This window comes from Lactuca virosa, chromosome 1 (assembly GCF_052849685.1).
Source record: "Lactuca virosa cultivar CGN04683 chromosome 1, Lactuca_virosa_CGN04683_v6, whole genome shotgun sequence".
Classification (NCBI taxonomy): Eukaryota; Viridiplantae; Streptophyta; class Magnoliopsida; order Asterales; family Asteraceae; genus Lactuca; species Lactuca virosa.
In genome coordinates, this window is record NC_136426.1 from 160,169,520 (window position 1) to 160,185,901 (window position 16,382).

Sequence of the window (16,382 nt, forward strand, 5' to 3'; positions counted from 1 at the left end):
TACAAAACCTCTGCGCGTGTGCTGCGTGGCGCAGCACTTGACTTGCCTCTTCTAACCTCTTCAGCTTTCATTTTTTCCAAGTGTTTTTTTAAGAATTTTTGTATAACTTATTTTTTTTTAACTTATTTTTTTTTAAACTTTGATTTTCTTAAATTTTTATTTATGGATGTGATACAATTTATTTTTATAGTTTCCACGATTTTTTTTAACTTGATTTTTTTATTTTTTTTACCGTTACTATTAATAATATTTCAATTTCAGTTGCATCTTTTTTAACATGTGTAATTTTTTACGAACTTTGTAGACATCGTTTGCAATACTTTCTTAATTTTTTTATTATTTTCTTTTTTAATGTTTTTTAAAATTAGTTTTTTTTTTCTAGAATAAAACTATTAGCTTGTTTTACATTTTTTTAAGTTTTTTTTTTAAAAAAAAGTTTTATATTTTTGTTTTTTTACATGTTCCTTTTATTATTATTTCAATGTTTTCAGACTAGAATTATTAAATTTCGGTGTTGAGAACTATTTTCAGTTTATAAAATTAGTTTATTTAAATGTCAGTTTACTACAGCAGTCTGCAGATGTTAAAAAACAAACATGCTTCTTATTATAGGTTGCAGCCGTTTGTTCCACCTCTTCTGCTACAGAGGATTGCAGAGGTGGTCCGCAGACTTCATGAATTTTCGCTTCGAAAAAACAAACAGCACCTAAGTTTCTAATTTGATATTGTGTTTTTTTTTCTCAAATTTAACACTGTGGTTTTCCAATTTTTTTACAATTTTGACCACTTGACCGGTAAGAATGTTTCAAAAACGTTCATAAAACACGATCGAAGTTGTATCTATTCAAAAATACTATCCAATTATAGGCTATGTATAAAAAACACCAATCAAGTTTAACTTTTGTTCAAATTGCACCTAACGGTAACCGGTGGTTGTGGGTTATAAGATGACTAGGATTAAAATTTGATATGTTGGCCTAACAATTAATTACATGGGATAGCATTGGGTGACATGGCACTTGTATTATGTCTTCTTTAAGTCTGATTAGGGCTATAAAACCATCTCCAACCCACTTTCATTTTCCCCTCAAAAATAGAGTAAAAAATGAGATAAATAGTGTTTCATCTTCAACACTATTCCATTTTTTACCCTATTTTTACCCCCAAAAATATATTCCTAATATATTTCATTTTTCCAACTTATATAAATTGTCAAAGACACCCTTTCTAGTAATTTGTTTTTAACAATATATAATCTATATATTTTTCATTACAATAATATTAAATAAATAAAATTATATTTATAACACTTAATTATAAGCTTTTGTAAAATACGTTATGATGTTTTAAAATTTCAACATGTATTTAAATTTTTATATGAATTTGATAAACAAAAATCAAACTTTATATTTATAATTAATTAATATAATTTAATATATAACACAATATTATAAGTATTAAATATTACATTTAAATTATAATTAGTAGATAAAAATAAACTAGAAATGTATAAATATATAAAAAGGGAGACTAAAACCGACAACCGAAAGGTCATCCTCATTTTGGGGGAAATGAATAGTATAACACCATATTTGGTGATATACTATTCATTTCTCCCAAAATGGGGGAATAAATAGGGTATGGTTGGAGAGGAATGGGGGAAGAAATGGAGGAAATAATGAAAAATATGAGCGGGTTGGAGATGCTCTAAGGAAAGGAACGACAACTTTTTTCTTCTCCTGCGTTTCTGCATTTCTTCTACTGAAGATGAAACTAACGGTTCATTCCACTTTGAAGATTGCCCTCAAAAGAAAGAAGATGTTCATAGTGTTCTTAGTTCTCATGGAATCAGCTCCGGTTCTTCTTCTTCTGCTGCTTTTTGTGATAGCAACAACAGCCAAAAAGGTTTATTTTTTTACTGAATCTTCTATTATTTTTGTGGCTGATGTTACATCAAGCGCTTCAACAAACGAATTTATAGAAAATAAGAATGAATATGAAGCTAACTCTCAAGCTCATGAAGCAAATCATCATTCCCTTCTAACTTTGGTGACTAAAAGTGTCGTGAAGGAATGTGATAACAACATAGAAGGAAATGAAGATAGAGATGAAGATGATGATGATGATGTGTCTATCACTTCTCTTGAGGATGATGAAGTTTTGAAAGAAAAAAAAAAAAGATGCTGATGATGTGTCTATCGCTTCTCTTGGGTCCGTCGATATCTCAGACCCCCATCCTTCTCCTTCCCTCTGTTCAAAAAAGGAAGTTCTCGTAACGAGTTTGTGTGGTTTGGGTGTGGAGGATGCGACCTCTGTTGTCGGAATAATTTCTTTGGCTAAGCCTGGTTTGGTCGGCGTTTCTCCACCGTGCCTTCCCCCTCCATCCTTCGTTGCATCACCAGAAACGGTTGTTTCAAAGACGTCAGACCCTGCTCCTACAGTTCACGTGTCAAAAATTATGGCAGTTCCGGTCAACCTCTCTCCTCCGTGTATCATCGAACAATCCTTGCATGTGGTTGATTCATGTCTAGAGGAAAACAGATGGAAACATTATGAGATGCTTCAAACCATCGGATCTCCTAAGCTTACGGCGATTTTAATGAATGGAAATAAAAAATAATCGTCTTCTGTTTACCGCCATCCGTCGTCGTCCTTGGCTGTCGCCTCACCCCCCATTCTCCTAAGCTTACGGCAGTTTCTTCTCATGCTGCCTTTTGCATCTTCGCGCTTTGCCCTAGCACCATTCTTCACAATCTGCACAAATCGACTTCAGGTTTTGTTGGAGGATTGTTGATCGATGGAACCCTAGAGGAATCGACTTCCCCCTCTTTCCCTCTCTTCCTGCCGTTGACAAGAAATGAGCCAAAATACCACGTATGCTTCACTTAATCGACGTATACTCCATATCATTTTCTTTTTTCTTTTAATTTTGTTTAACATGTAAAATCGTAGGTTACCATTAGGTGCAATTTGAACAAAAGATAAACTTGGTTGGTGTTTTTTATACATAACCTATAGTTTGATGGTATTTTTTGAACATGTAAAACTCCGATGGTGTTTTTTGAACATTTTTGAAACATTCTTACCCTTATAAGTCATTTTCCCAATAGTTTAAGGAAATAACTTATTAAAAATTGTTTGTTTCTTACCCTTATAAGTCATTTTCCCAATACTTTAAGGAAATAACTTATTAAAAATTGTTTTTTAACTCGATAAGCATTATTTATTTTGTTTCATTCAAACACTGAAAAATACCAATTAGCAATATCAAACCATAATAAGCTAACAAACACCTTAAATAAGCAATCTCAAACACCCTTTTGACATCAACATCCAATTAGTGTAAAACTAAAGATAGAAATTTGAAACTTGCATTCATAAATTAATTACCATATTATGCAGTTTTTTACTGTAAAAAACTGCATGAAAGTATGAAAAACTAACTCAAAACACTTAAACAAACAGCCAATCATCTAACATGTACTTTACTTATCCTAACAATCTGAATCAACTAACACCTCAATAGTACGATCCAGACCCACCACCCATGTAACCACCACCACCACCACCGCCACCACCCATACTTCTACCGGAATACAACGATGATGAGTAACCGCTTCCACCACCTCCATCAACGCCACGAGAGACGTAATCGCCGCCATAAGATGACGGGTACATTCCACCATCACCACCACCACCACCACCGCCGCCGCCACTGTAAGACCCTCCGCCGCCATAAGACATGCCCTGGCGGCTGCTGCTGCTATAAAGACCATGAGAATCATGTCCAGACATTGAGCTTCTGCTACTACTACCATATCCTCCTCCTACATTTGATCTTCCCATTCTGCCAATAATTTATTCAAAATATTAGTTAACATAAAATGTCATAAATTGCACTTTCAACCCTTATATTTTTTAAAATACTTTGTAAAATGCTTATATTTTTACTCCTATACTTTTTAAAATGTCACTTTGACCCCTCCTCATTTCTCAACTTTTATAAATGACTTTCCATCCCTATATTTTTCAAAATACTGTGTATAATGATATTTTTCACCTCTATACTTTTTAAAATGTCACTTTGACCCCTCCACTTTTCCCAACTTTCATAAATGACACTTTCCTCTTCTTATCCCAACTTTCATAAATGACACTTTCATAAATAATATTTAAAATGTCATTTTGACCCCTCCACTTTTCTCAACTTTTATAAATGACACTTTTTATCCCTATATTTTTTAAAATACTGTGTATAAAGATATTTCTCACCCCTATATTTTTTTAAATGTCACTTTGACCCCTCCACTTTCCCAACTTTCATAAATGACATTTTCCACCTCTTATCCTAACTTTCATAAATGACACTTTCATAAATAGTTTTTAAAATGTCATTTCAACCCCTCCAATTTTCACTGCTATACTTTTTAAAATGTCACCTTCCAATTTTCCCAACTTTCATAAATAGTTTTTAAAATGTCACTTTGACCCCTCCACTTTCACCCCTATACTTTTTAAAATGTCACTTTGACCCCTCCAATCTTCCCAACTTTCATAAATGACACTTTCCACCTCTTATCCTAACTTTCATAAATACTTTTGAAAATGTCACTTTGACCCCTCCACTTTTCACCCCTATACTTTTTAAAATGTCACTTTGACCCCTCCAATTTTCCCAACTATCATAAATGACACTTTCCACCTCTTATACCAACTTTCATAAACGACACTTTCATAAATACTTTTTAAAATGTTATTTTGACCACTATACTTTTTAAAATGTCACTTTGACCCCTCCAATTTTCCCAACTATCATAAATGACACTTTCCAGCTCTTATCCCAACTTTCATAAATGACACTTTCAAAAATACTTTCTAAAATGTTATTTTGACCCCTATACTTTTTAAAATGTCACTTTGACCCCTCCACTTTTCCCAAAGTACAATGCTGTAAGATAAAGAAATGAAAGTAGGAAGTTGTGTAGAAAACATATAACTGAAAGTAAACTGCTGTTTCCTGTATTTAATTTGTATGAAAATCAAATTTGAAAACATTTATGAAAATAAAAATATTAAAAAAAAAATTACCTTTCACTATATGCATCTCCATATTGTGAAGATCCACCTCCAATTTCATAATCCATACGAACACGTGTATGGCGTACTTCACGTACATCAGAATCAGCATAGCGAGGTGGAATATCATCCTAATAACATTTTATAAATATTAGTTTTTATTTATTAATGCAATAGTTAAAAAAAAAAATCAAAGTTTTTTTAAAATAAAATCAAAATAAAAAAGTGAGTAATTTTGTAACATTTATAATATAAGATTTTTGGGTTGTTGACATGGCGCTGATGTGGCACTATAACAATAAAAAGCAAAAGGGTAGTATAGTAAATGTTCTAACCAGTGCAGCATAAGACCGTTTTGAGCCAGGGACAGGATCGTAATCACGCGGGGGGCGTTCACGGTAACTCGGTGGTGGCGGCCTTTCGTATCGTGGTGGATAGCCGCCATCTGTGTAGGCGGCAGAGGCGGGGGCTCTTCTTGATGAAGGGTGAGATGAGCCTCTTGGGATGTCAGCATAGGTGGGCCCACGTGTAGGGTAACTGTCTCTGTAAGATGAGGATCTCTCTGAGGTTGACCTTGGTGGTGGTGGTGGCGGACCATAGTCAGCCACCACCCTGCTCCGCGGTGGCAGCTCCTCCCTCCGGCTGAACTCCCGCTTCAAGCTGCTCTTTGGCCGCGAAGGAACTGTATTCACAAAAAATATATAATTTAGTGAGGTGCAAAAGTGGAAAATTAAATTTTCGATTTTGGTCCCTATTTTTATGTTTTGTTTCGGATTTGGTCCCTCTTGGTCACACTATGAGTGTAAATCTTGCTAAAATGTCTATTTTGCCCTCCATCAAAGAATCTTTCTCATTTTTGTCCTTGTCACCTAGTGGTTAGTGATTTTCTTTGGTTTTTAGTCCAAAAAAAAATATATTTCTTCATTCTGCTTCCTATTTTCTTTGCTAAAATGACCATTTTGCCCTCCAAAAAGGAATCTTTTCTTCTTTGTGCCCCTACAACTAGTGACTTTCTTTGGTTTTAGACTTTTTGTCCAAAAAATTTTCAGGTTTTATGTTGAATTTCTTCCCTCTCAAACACACCATGAGTGTAATAAAGACTATTAAAATGACCATTTTGCCCTCCAAGAAGGAATCTTTTATTTTTCATTTTTCTTATTCCTTGGTAGTATAGTACCCATCTACCGACTTCTCCAGTACAACAAATAAAAACAAGAATAATAAAATCAAAGCAAGGGCAAAACGGTCATTTTAATAAATTTTAACAGCAACATTGTTATAACAAAGCATATGATTATGAAAAAAGGTGAAGCATACCAGGTGGTCGCCTGTCATAGGACCTAGGTGGAGGAGCCACCGGCCGCCCCCTTGGCGGCAAGGCGGCAACAGGCCGCCTGTCTCTTACCGGAACAGGCCGCCTGACACCACGCTCAACCACCGGCGGTGGCCGCCCTCCAACTCTTCTTATCCCACGTGGCGGTAAGCTACGTGGCACAGGGCGGACCCACGGACCCCTAAAACCTCTAGAAGCAGGCCGACCACCACCAGATCTGAAATCACCACCACCACCACCACCACGGGGAACATGCTTTCCTTTCCCTCTTTGTAATGGTCTTGACAATCTTGCCCTCACTTTAGCCTGATATTATTATTATATATACAACAATTACAAATCAGAAAACAACAGGGATGAATATTATCAATAAGTAAATTACAAAACTAACCTTGTTGTCATTGTCTCCAAGTTCTTCATTATTAATGCTTTTAGCACATGTTAAAGCTGAATCATGTGTTCCAAATGTTATAAATCCATAATCTTTTCTTCTTGCAGAAGGCATATTACGTGCAAGCTCAATCTTCACCACTTCCCCATATTTCTTAAGTAGGTCCCGCACTCGACCTTCATCCCATGAAGCAGGTAGCCCATCTATAAAAACAGTCTTCACCTGCAAAATGACCATTTTACCCTTCATATTTAATGCACTATCTTTTGTGTTTACTGGTTTGGGTAATCCAAATACAAGGTGAAAAAATAAACTATTGTTCCATATATTGACAAAGATTTTTCATTTTATGAATATAAAGATTCAGGGTTTCTTGATGAGACAAAATGACCATTTTACCCTTCATATTTAATGCACCGTCTTTGTTTTACTGGCTTGGGTAATCCAAATACAAGGTGAAAAAATAAACTATTGTTCCATCTATTGACAAAGATTTTTCATTTTATGAATGAAAAGATGCAGGGTTTCTTGACGAGACAAAATGACCATTTTACCCTTCATATTTAATGCACTTTCTTTGTTTTACTGACTTGGGTAATCCAAATACTAGGTGAAAAAGTAAATTATTGTTCCATACTTCCATAGTTCCATGATTCCATCTATTGGCAGATTTTTCATAAAGATTCAGGGTTTCTTGACGAGACAAAATGACCATTTTACCCTTCATATTTAATGCACTATCTTTGTTTTACCGGCTTGGATAATCCAAATACAAGGTGAAAAGTAAACTATTGTTCCATCTATTAATAGATTTTTCATTTTAAGAATATAAAGATTCAGGGTTTCTTGACGAGAAAAAATGACCACTATACCCTTCATATTTAATGCACTATCTTTGTTTTACTGGCTTGGGTAATCCAAATACAAGGTGAAAAAACAAACTATTGTTCCATCTATTGACAGATTTTTCATTTTAAGAATATAAAGATTCAGGGTTTCTTGATGAGATGAAAGAAAGAAATCGCATAAATTTACCTGAGCCATGATTTCATCACCAGGGTCAATGAAGGAATCTGCAAAAGAAACCTTAGCAGGCCTATCAACACCAAAAGTAACATCTCTCTTTTGGAGACGTTTAAAAGCATCCATAGCATCTGAACGTGAAGAAAACTCCAAAAAAGCAAATCCCCTATTACTTCCATCATTCTTATTGTCTTCAACCAAAGTCAAATCCTCCACTGTATCAACTCCATACTTTTTCAACTTCTCTTTCAGCTGTAACCACATTCAATATCATTAGAGAGAAAGAGAGAGATTTTGTAACTAGTTTTAGACAGTTTACTTACAGCTTCCTTGGTCCATGTCTTGCATACATTACCCAAAAACAAAGTATCACTGTCTTGACTTGGAGAAACACCACATTGTTTCCCATGAACCTGGAAATCGAGGGGTAAAAGGGTAAAAAGACATGGTTTAACTTCAAAAAAAGTTATCAAAATCAGCTTTTTTTTTCCTAGGTGAGTGAGGGAAATCAGAAATAGATATTAAATAGTAAATACCACAGGGCTTTTTAGCTCAACACAAGCTCGTTTTGCCTGTTCTACAGTTGCAAAACGAAGGAAAGCAAATCCTTTGTTCTTCTTTGTTTGAGCATTCATCATAAGTCTGACTTCAGAAACCTCACCAACTGCACTAAAAACTTTCCTAAGATCCTCTTCAGTGGCATCTTTGTCCAATCCACCAACAAAGATTTCAAACTCCTTTCGCTTGCGTCTTTCTTTGAAAACATCATGATGTTCCTGTTCATCTGCATCTGCATCTGCCACGTCAGCATGTTGTTCTGGTGCCACTTCCTCCACCTCATCCTCATCCTCAGCCTCCATCTCCTCTGTAGGATCATGAGCATCCTCACCAACCTCCATTTCATCAGCTTCTTCTTCTTCTTCCTCTACTTCTTCTTGAGCTTCTTTCTCATCATAATCCTCACCAATATACTCTTCAGGTTCAGATTCTTCTGGATCATTATCCTCCAAATCCAATCGTTCATCTTTTTCGAATTCAGGGACAGACTCTTTAACATCATTTTGGTCTCCTGTCAGGGATAAAGGCAATGAGAATATAGTTGCTTGAGATGTGGCTTAGTGGAATCTTGGGTATCCAGAGAGATTCCAATAGGTAGATGCCTTTAATCTTTATTACCAACTTAAACAGATATGATGTTATTAGCTGAAAATAATGTAATAAGCAACATGAGCATATAAAGTTTCCCTCAGAAACTGTAACCATCCTTATAGGTGCAGCTTTACCATGTAAAGAGGTGAAAAGAAAGAATACACTGCTTTGAAGTATTATTCCAACTTGGTGGAAAGCTCCATTGCTTCCTTCTTACTTAATAAGGGTATTAAAATCAAGGTTGATTTGATTCTTCCAATGTTGGAAACTTGTAGTATTGAGAACAAACTACACCAACACTCAAAAAGGCACCTCCTTGGAGATAATGAATGTTAAATAGACTTAAATGCATGTCAACTTACAAGCTTTTGGTGTACCAGTAAAAATGCTACATGTAGGGTGCACATGTTAACACATATTACCTCGAGAAATAACTGAGGTTACTTTCTTCATCAGAACACAACAGAAGAATCTGAACCCAAGGAATATATTGGAGAGGATTTTATGGCCAATGTTGGCATCTCAAGAGAGGTCAAGTCATTTTCCAATTCTTGGGAAGGCAAGAATGAATTGGTACTTAGCTAAGCCACCAGCCTTTAAACTAGTTAAACAAGTTACTTAACAACATTTTCAACCCTTCAATGAATAAGGTGGCATTCATTATCTTCATAATGAAGTCATTGGTGTGGTTGAATCCAATGTCTTCCCGTTGTTGTCAGGAATTAAAGTATGTGTCATACAGCCACTTCTACCAATTTGAAGTGTCCTAACGTTAGTATCTAGACAACATGTGTAATCAAGAATTTAATCCTTTAAGATTTTGGGTTTCTCTTTATTTGTATTCTGACCAATTTTACTTTACCCATATTGTCTTCCATCAGAAATTTCTCAAAATTATAGCAAATTGTGAGGCTTGAAGCAATCTGAACTGAAGTGCCCTTGCAAACAGCCTCATATTATAAGCAATTGTAGGCTTGTAGCTTCATACACAACACCCTTTTTTTTAAGAAAAGAATCTCTCTTTTACAAAGTTAAGCATAGCAATAAAAAAAACATAAAAAAATTCTTTTTATGTACTAACAAAGGGGCAAGGGCACTCTTTTATGCATAAATGTTTTTCAGTTAGTTATTTTCCTACCTGCTAATCCATTCCAAAGGTAAGAAAAGATGATACATATCAAGTGTTGATATCAAACTATCTACTCTTTGTATAAACATTTTCATATGATTCTTGTTGGGGAAAGACCAACAACGTTTTATACCTGTTTTTGAAATAACCCATTTGATCCTTCTTTCGTAGACGAGGGGGGTATTTGCATATGCTAACAAAACATAAATACGTTAGCTTTTTAGGTTTCTCTAATTCGGCTCAACAAATCGCCCATCAAACAAAATTTCCTTCAAGAGCACATGACAAATTTTGGAAATTTCGCTTATAACAGATCTAATTTGATATGTAATCAGGTAAAGTCTATTAGATAAGAAAAAACAGTAAATTAAATAGAAATCAAGAATGTCATCTGTAACTTACTCTTTGAATCATCAATCCCATTATCAGCCACTGATTTCCCCTCCACCTTTCCCGATTTTTCTTCATTAGCCTTTTCTATCTTCGATGTCTCCCCCTTTTTAGATCCAACCTTCACGTCCTCTTCTTTAATCTCAACTGGCTCCTCCTCCTTGACCTCAATCGGCGCATCCTCAACCGGTTTTTTGGATTCTTCAGGCACCACTACTACCTCTGGATCAGGCTGCGCCGCCACCTTCGGCGTTCCTCTAGTTTTTCCGCCTCTTCTCCCTGGCCCGACGGGCTTCCTCGCCGATTTCGGAGGCATCGTCTCTCCTTGATATTTTTCTGGATCGGAAAACTGATGTCTTGAATTTGATGAATTTGAGAGAAAAGAGAGATATGTTCGTAACTTCTCTGTAACCCTAGAACTTTAGCCCTAGTATACTTTGGACGAAATTTGCACGATATTGGTCGGTTTGATTTGACCCATTTAATGAGACCCGAGGAGAGGATAACTTACTTTGGAGTTTGGCACGCATTCTATAAATAATTAAATATTGTTCAAAGAAAAAGTTACTTAATAATGTGAAATTTTATAAAAAATCCTAGAACTTCATGAAAAATTCTTGGCTTATTCTTTTTAAAACATAAAGACACATAATTTGTTAAAAAAAAATCATAAAATTGAGATTTTGACATGAAGTAGCAACTCAAAATGTTTCAAGATCAACAAGTTTAAATGGGTTTTTTACGTAAACAAAAGACAAATATTTGATAAAATCAAAATCAAAATCAAAAGGTTTTAATCATTTTTATAATTTTATTTTTATTTTATTTTATTATTTTAATGTCATTTTATTGTAAAGTGTTTATTTTTGTTTAATTTTATTTTATTATTACAGAAAAATATATTATTGCATTTTCTATCTTTTGTGGATAGAAAAAATTTTATTTTATAAATTGTATTGTAATCTTACATGATATAAAATGGTATCATGTTGTTTTTACTTTAATGTAATTATATTAATATTAATTCTATATTATTAGTATATTTTTAGTATAATTTTATTGTATTTTCCAATGTAATTCATATTCTCCATCAAATAGAGAGTATTATTTTATTAGACTTTTAAATATTTATGTTGTTGTAAGTTCGTTGTTTGCCTTGTTCTTATGGTTTTGATTTGTGGGGTCTCATGTTGTTATTTTTAATTTTTATTTTTGTTGTGTAGTTTTTTTTATAAAATTTATTTACATTATATTTTCACCACTAAAGTTAATCTAATAGGTCGAAATGGCTAAAGTGCAATAGTTTTAAAATATAAATGATTTTTCTACTAAAATACATATAATGGGTTTTCAAGAAAAAGATCGGACATTTAACTAAACTTTTCCCTTTCAATATTTATGGTCCTAAAATTCATATTTTTTTCTCTAATTTTATCATTTTTCCGACTATAACTCGTTCCTTGCTTAGTTAGCATTTTATGTCCATGTTGTGGCAACTTTATCGCTTTCGATCATTTTTCCTAAAGAAATTCATTGTGTAGTGAGACTTATAAAACATGACCGAATAGATTTCAAAACCGCTCGCTTGAAAACTTTTGAAACTTGTTTAGGCCTTTGTTGATGAAGATAAAGGATGAATATGTTTAAAAACACATAGGTCATCAGATGATGTGATGTGTGAAATATGAACAACTTTGTCACATATCAACAGTGTTTTTCCTACCAAGTATCAGGTGGTGTCATCCCTCCTTGAGGTTGAGAGTTTAAGTCCTGTCGTGGACGTAGGTGAATTTAGGTGTTAATTTATGAGTAGATTATATATTATATTTGTCGTTTCAAAAAAAAACAGTGTTTTTCCTAAGATCTCAATTTCACATGTTTAATTGTAACATCCGTTCCAGGTATAAATCAAACTATATATTAACTTTAATTTGGGTGGCCACGACGTGGTAGAGCATCACCACGACGTTGCATAATGTTTTGGACTGCGTGATTAAATGACCCACCACGGTGTCACAGCGTGGCAGGTGTTTTTAGTGAAAAAACCCTAATTTTAGGCTTTGGACCCTATATAAAGAACATTAAGGCTAGGTTTCGTGATCATTCAGCCTTCATCACCCTCTCAAACCTATAAACCCTAACCCTAGCCTCCACTGAAATTGTGAACTCATTCTTGGTGCTTTTTGGTGATCCTTGAATAAAAAGGACACCCTTAGTGTGATAGTTTACTTGGAAAGCATCGTCTACTTCAGCTAACACATCTCCTAGACCTTGGTGAGTGTCCAAGATCTAACATTTTCTTTGCTAAGTTGTTAGATCTCTTGATTTTATCCCTTTTCTTCATGTCTTGATGGATTTGAGTGGTGAGATCTCACAAAGCTTGCAATTTTATGAATCCACAGGTCACTTAGAGTATTTGGTGCCTTGGATATGATTTATAAGTGAGCTTCGGTGTCATGTATGGAATCTTGGTTATAACCCTTTAGTTTTGACCCAATAAGAGTTCAAGACATGCATTGGACATGCATGTCTGAAAAGCATGGACTTTTATGAGATTTTTGGTACTAGAAAACCTTCTGACATCGTGGGTCATGAGATCTTCGAGATTAAGTACTTAATGAGTTAAACCAAGTTATGTTTTTGCCCTATTTAGACATAGAAGTGAGATCTCTACCTCTTGGATGGTCTGAAGGGATAAAGTTGGAAACTTTATCCACTTGGACCTTAGAATGAACCAGATCTAAGTTTTAGATCCCTTAGGATCAAAGAAAACGACTTAATATATTAAGTTGTTGGGAGCCCAATGCCCACAACGTGGCCTAGGTTGCCATGGCGTGGCGACTGGGCTAAGACTCATCTACTTTGTTATTTAGTAGCCACGACGTGGCGACCACCTGGAGTTGGCTTTGACATTAGTCGTTGACTTTTACCAAGTTTGGCTTTAGGTCATTTTGGGTATTTTTAAGTAATATATTGAAGCTTGAGTCCATATTATTGTATAGGTGATCAGTAGAGGCAGTATCCGGAGCAGTGATTTGTTCAACTATCATTTCAGACTGTGAGGTGAGTTTTCCTCACTGTACTTGTGGGTCGAAGACACCAATGTCGGCCCACTGGATTATGTATCCTGGTATATTGGATTGATGTTATGTTGGTGATGTGTGTAAAACCAACTAGTTTTAATCCTACTTTTCAATTATAAATTAGACACACAAAGGCAGTGGACCTATCATTTGTGGTATAGTTAAATAAGTAGGGTATCGAACACAGGGAACGACAAACTAAATTAATTACTAATATTATCTTAAACAAATAATAAATTGGGTTTTCTCTAGTTTTACAAGACTAGGAACTTACTAACAGTTAAACTAAATAACTAACTAACAACTAAGCAAGCAAAGACCAACTAAATTCAATATCTAAAGGGACTTCTGTTCAGGTTCGACTCAATTGATCCTATGGTTGACTTAATGGTAATAGTGCAATGGATTAACCTTTTGTTGGCTACCGATTCAGGTGATTAGGTTCACATTCGCTATCGCTAATCCTTAGAAAATAAACTAATTCAAGCAGTGGCCAGTTGTCTAAATTAATTAATTCTCTAGGTTATTTATTCGGGTTAAATAAGATTTGTAATGGTTAATTAAATTAATAATTCAATTAGCCTCTTGTTGTTGGTTTATCAAACAAGCTCACACATGAACTTACCCATTCTCTAATTAATCCTAGTTTCACATTCGCTAATCCTAGGCACATAATAAAGTGTTCACATGAATCACATGAGGTAAACAATTAAGAGATGTTCATGCAGCCCAATTGCCTTCCTATTAACAGAAAATAGTTATGGTTAATGCATAAGGATCTTTAACAAGCTTAATCTAACAAAATCACCAATTTAGAGTTAATCCTACCATTAATCAAACCATAGTCTCAAATTTGTCTTACCCAAACAGAAGCTAAAAAGTTTAGCTCATGATTAAGGCAGTAGAAAACTCAAAAACGAAATTCAATAACATAAACATGGTTTAGGTACTAAATCTAGTCAAGAGAAATCGAATTATGCCTTAGTTATCCTTCAAAATTGGAATTGGGTTGAATCTTCACTCTTCCAGATGCCTTTATTCGTTCTGAATCGCAGCTCCTCTCTCTAGGGTTCTCCAACCTCTTCAAAACTTGATCTGGAAGGCTTCTTTTATAGATTCGACTCGACTCGTCGAGTCCAAGACCGACTCGTCGAGTCCCTCATTAAATCCCCGTGTACGGCAAGGTAAGGACTCTTCTGCTTCGCGAATCTTCGTGGGAACTCGTCGAGTCCATCCCAGACTCGCCGAGTCCTTTGTGGTTTTTGGTCCTTTCTTCTTTTGCTCACTCCAAAGTTTCCCGATAGCTGCTCCTGCTTCCTTTTGCTTCCGATCACTTCTTTTGGACTGAAAATATAATTCAAACATAATTAAGTACCTTTTGTCCATAATATGCAATTAATTAGCTAACAAATGATAAAAATCTATACTAAATATAGGGCTAAACATGCACATATCAGTTGGTTATGTGTTAGATAGGTAGATTTGTATGATTACCTGAGTTCACTGAGCATGTATTAGATTGGTAAATTTGTATGATTACCTGAGTTCACTGAGTATGTGTTAAATTGGTAGATCTGTATGATTACGTGTACTTGTTAGCTATTAATTGTTATTGTATATGTCGACATGGTATGGTTTGTTGCGTTGAGGCGGTCTTGCTTTGTGCTGATGGCCAAGATACCCGGGATGGTCCGGATAGACTGAATGCCCGGGAGGCGGCCCAGTCAGGCCGAAGGCCCGGAGAGCAGTCCGGATAGGCTGTAGGCCCTGCGAGGCGGTCCAGTCACGATGAAGACTCATATATGCATGTTGCTATCTGTATAGTTATGTGTGGTACTTTGGGGAAACTCACTAAGGTTTGGCTTACAATTTGATTGTTATGGTTTCAGGTACTTCAGAGGATAGGGGCAAAGTGAAGACTTGATCGTGCACATCTTTCGGATTTTATGAGATTTATTCGTGGGAAAACTCTGATTTATGATTTTGACATTTGAGAACTATGTTTTGTAAACATTTATGGGTTTTGGGTTGGTTTTAAAATTGAAAATTTTACCTTGATTTCTGGGATGTTAAATCAACAACGACGGTCATCCTAATTTGTTACAAAACCTTAGGGTGCGTTTGGTTGTGGAAAACTGTTTTTATTTTCTAAGAAAATGTTTTCTAGAAAATGGAGTTGGGTTTTCGCTTTCAATTTTCAATGAAAATTTTAGAAAACGCGTTTGGTTGAAATCGGGAGAGTTTTCATTTTCCATCTTAGAAAATTGGAAAACTTTGGAAAACTATAAAAATCACTTTTCTAATTTACATACAATTTAGAAAACTGAAAATTTTCATTTTCCTGGAAAACTGAACGAACAAAACGCGTTTTCGAAATTTTTGTTTTTCTTGGAAAATTTTCCTAGAAAACTGAAAAATTTTCCACAACCAAACGCACCCTTAACTTTTTGAAAAAGAATAACAAAATTGTAAACAATTTGAAACTCATAAAATGATATTACGTTTTAAGGCTCCCATTACCTCCTCATTGGTCTAGGAAAACACATAATCCATATGAACTTCACTGCCTTGCATCATCTTATATGCTAGACAGCTAGAGTAATCTCGTTTGATTTAGTGATTTTCTTTAAAATGTTTTGAATAACAGGGTTACTTACAAAAATATAGTTAAAAGTAAACTTAGGAACACAACGAAATAAGAAGTTATTAGATTTATTTGTGGTTAAATGATAACAACTTGCTAAATGGGACCTTTTATGACATATAGTCAAAAATTAGGGCATTTAGACTCCTTCCCTCATTCCCCAA

At 34.8% G+C, this 16,382-nt stretch overlaps 1 protein-coding gene across 2 annotated transcripts; it reads right to left on the reverse strand.

The window, feature by feature from the left end:
- Positions 1 to 3,345: 3,345 nt before the first annotated feature.
- LOC145160594 (RNA-binding (RRM/RBD/RNP motifs) family protein) lies at positions 3,346 to 10,963 on the reverse strand. Of its 2 annotated transcripts, XM_079079866.1 has the most exons (10): positions 10,504 to 10,963; positions 10,235 to 10,294; positions 8,360 to 8,892; positions 8,147 to 8,236; positions 7,836 to 8,075; positions 6,801 to 7,022; positions 6,394 to 6,715; positions 5,412 to 5,758; positions 5,089 to 5,207; positions 3,346 to 3,847 (listed from the first exon to the last, which is right to left on the reverse strand). In XM_079079866.1, the coding sequence occupies exons 1-10, from the start codon at positions 10,805 to 10,807 to the stop codon at positions 3,520 to 3,522; spliced, it is 2,565 nt and encodes an 854-aa protein (XP_078935992.1). In that variant the 5' UTR covers positions 10,808 to 10,963; the 3' UTR covers positions 3,346 to 3,519. The 2 variants fall into 2 exon arrangements, with proteins under 2 accessions (XP_078935992.1, XP_078935999.1); XM_079079873.1 differs by lacking the exon at positions 10,235 to 10,294 and having other exon boundaries at positions 10,504 to 10,962.
- Positions 10,964 to 16,382: the final 5,419 nt, after the last annotated feature.

Excerpts from the sequence above, each read along its gene's own strand:
- LOC145160594 (XM_079079866.1), bottom strand. The coding sequence starts at position 10,807 with ATGCCTCCGAAATCGGCGAGGAAGCCCGTCGGGCCAGGGAGAAGAGGC. Across the intron at positions 8,893-10,234 it reads ATGGGTTATTTCAAAAACAG|GAGACCAAAATGATGTTAAA; the intron begins GTATAAAACGTT and ends TATCCCTGACAG. Across the intron at positions 7,023-7,835 it reads GTGATGAAATCATGGCTCAG|GTGAAGACTGTTTTTATAGA; the intron begins GTAAATTTATGC and ends GTCATTTTGCAG.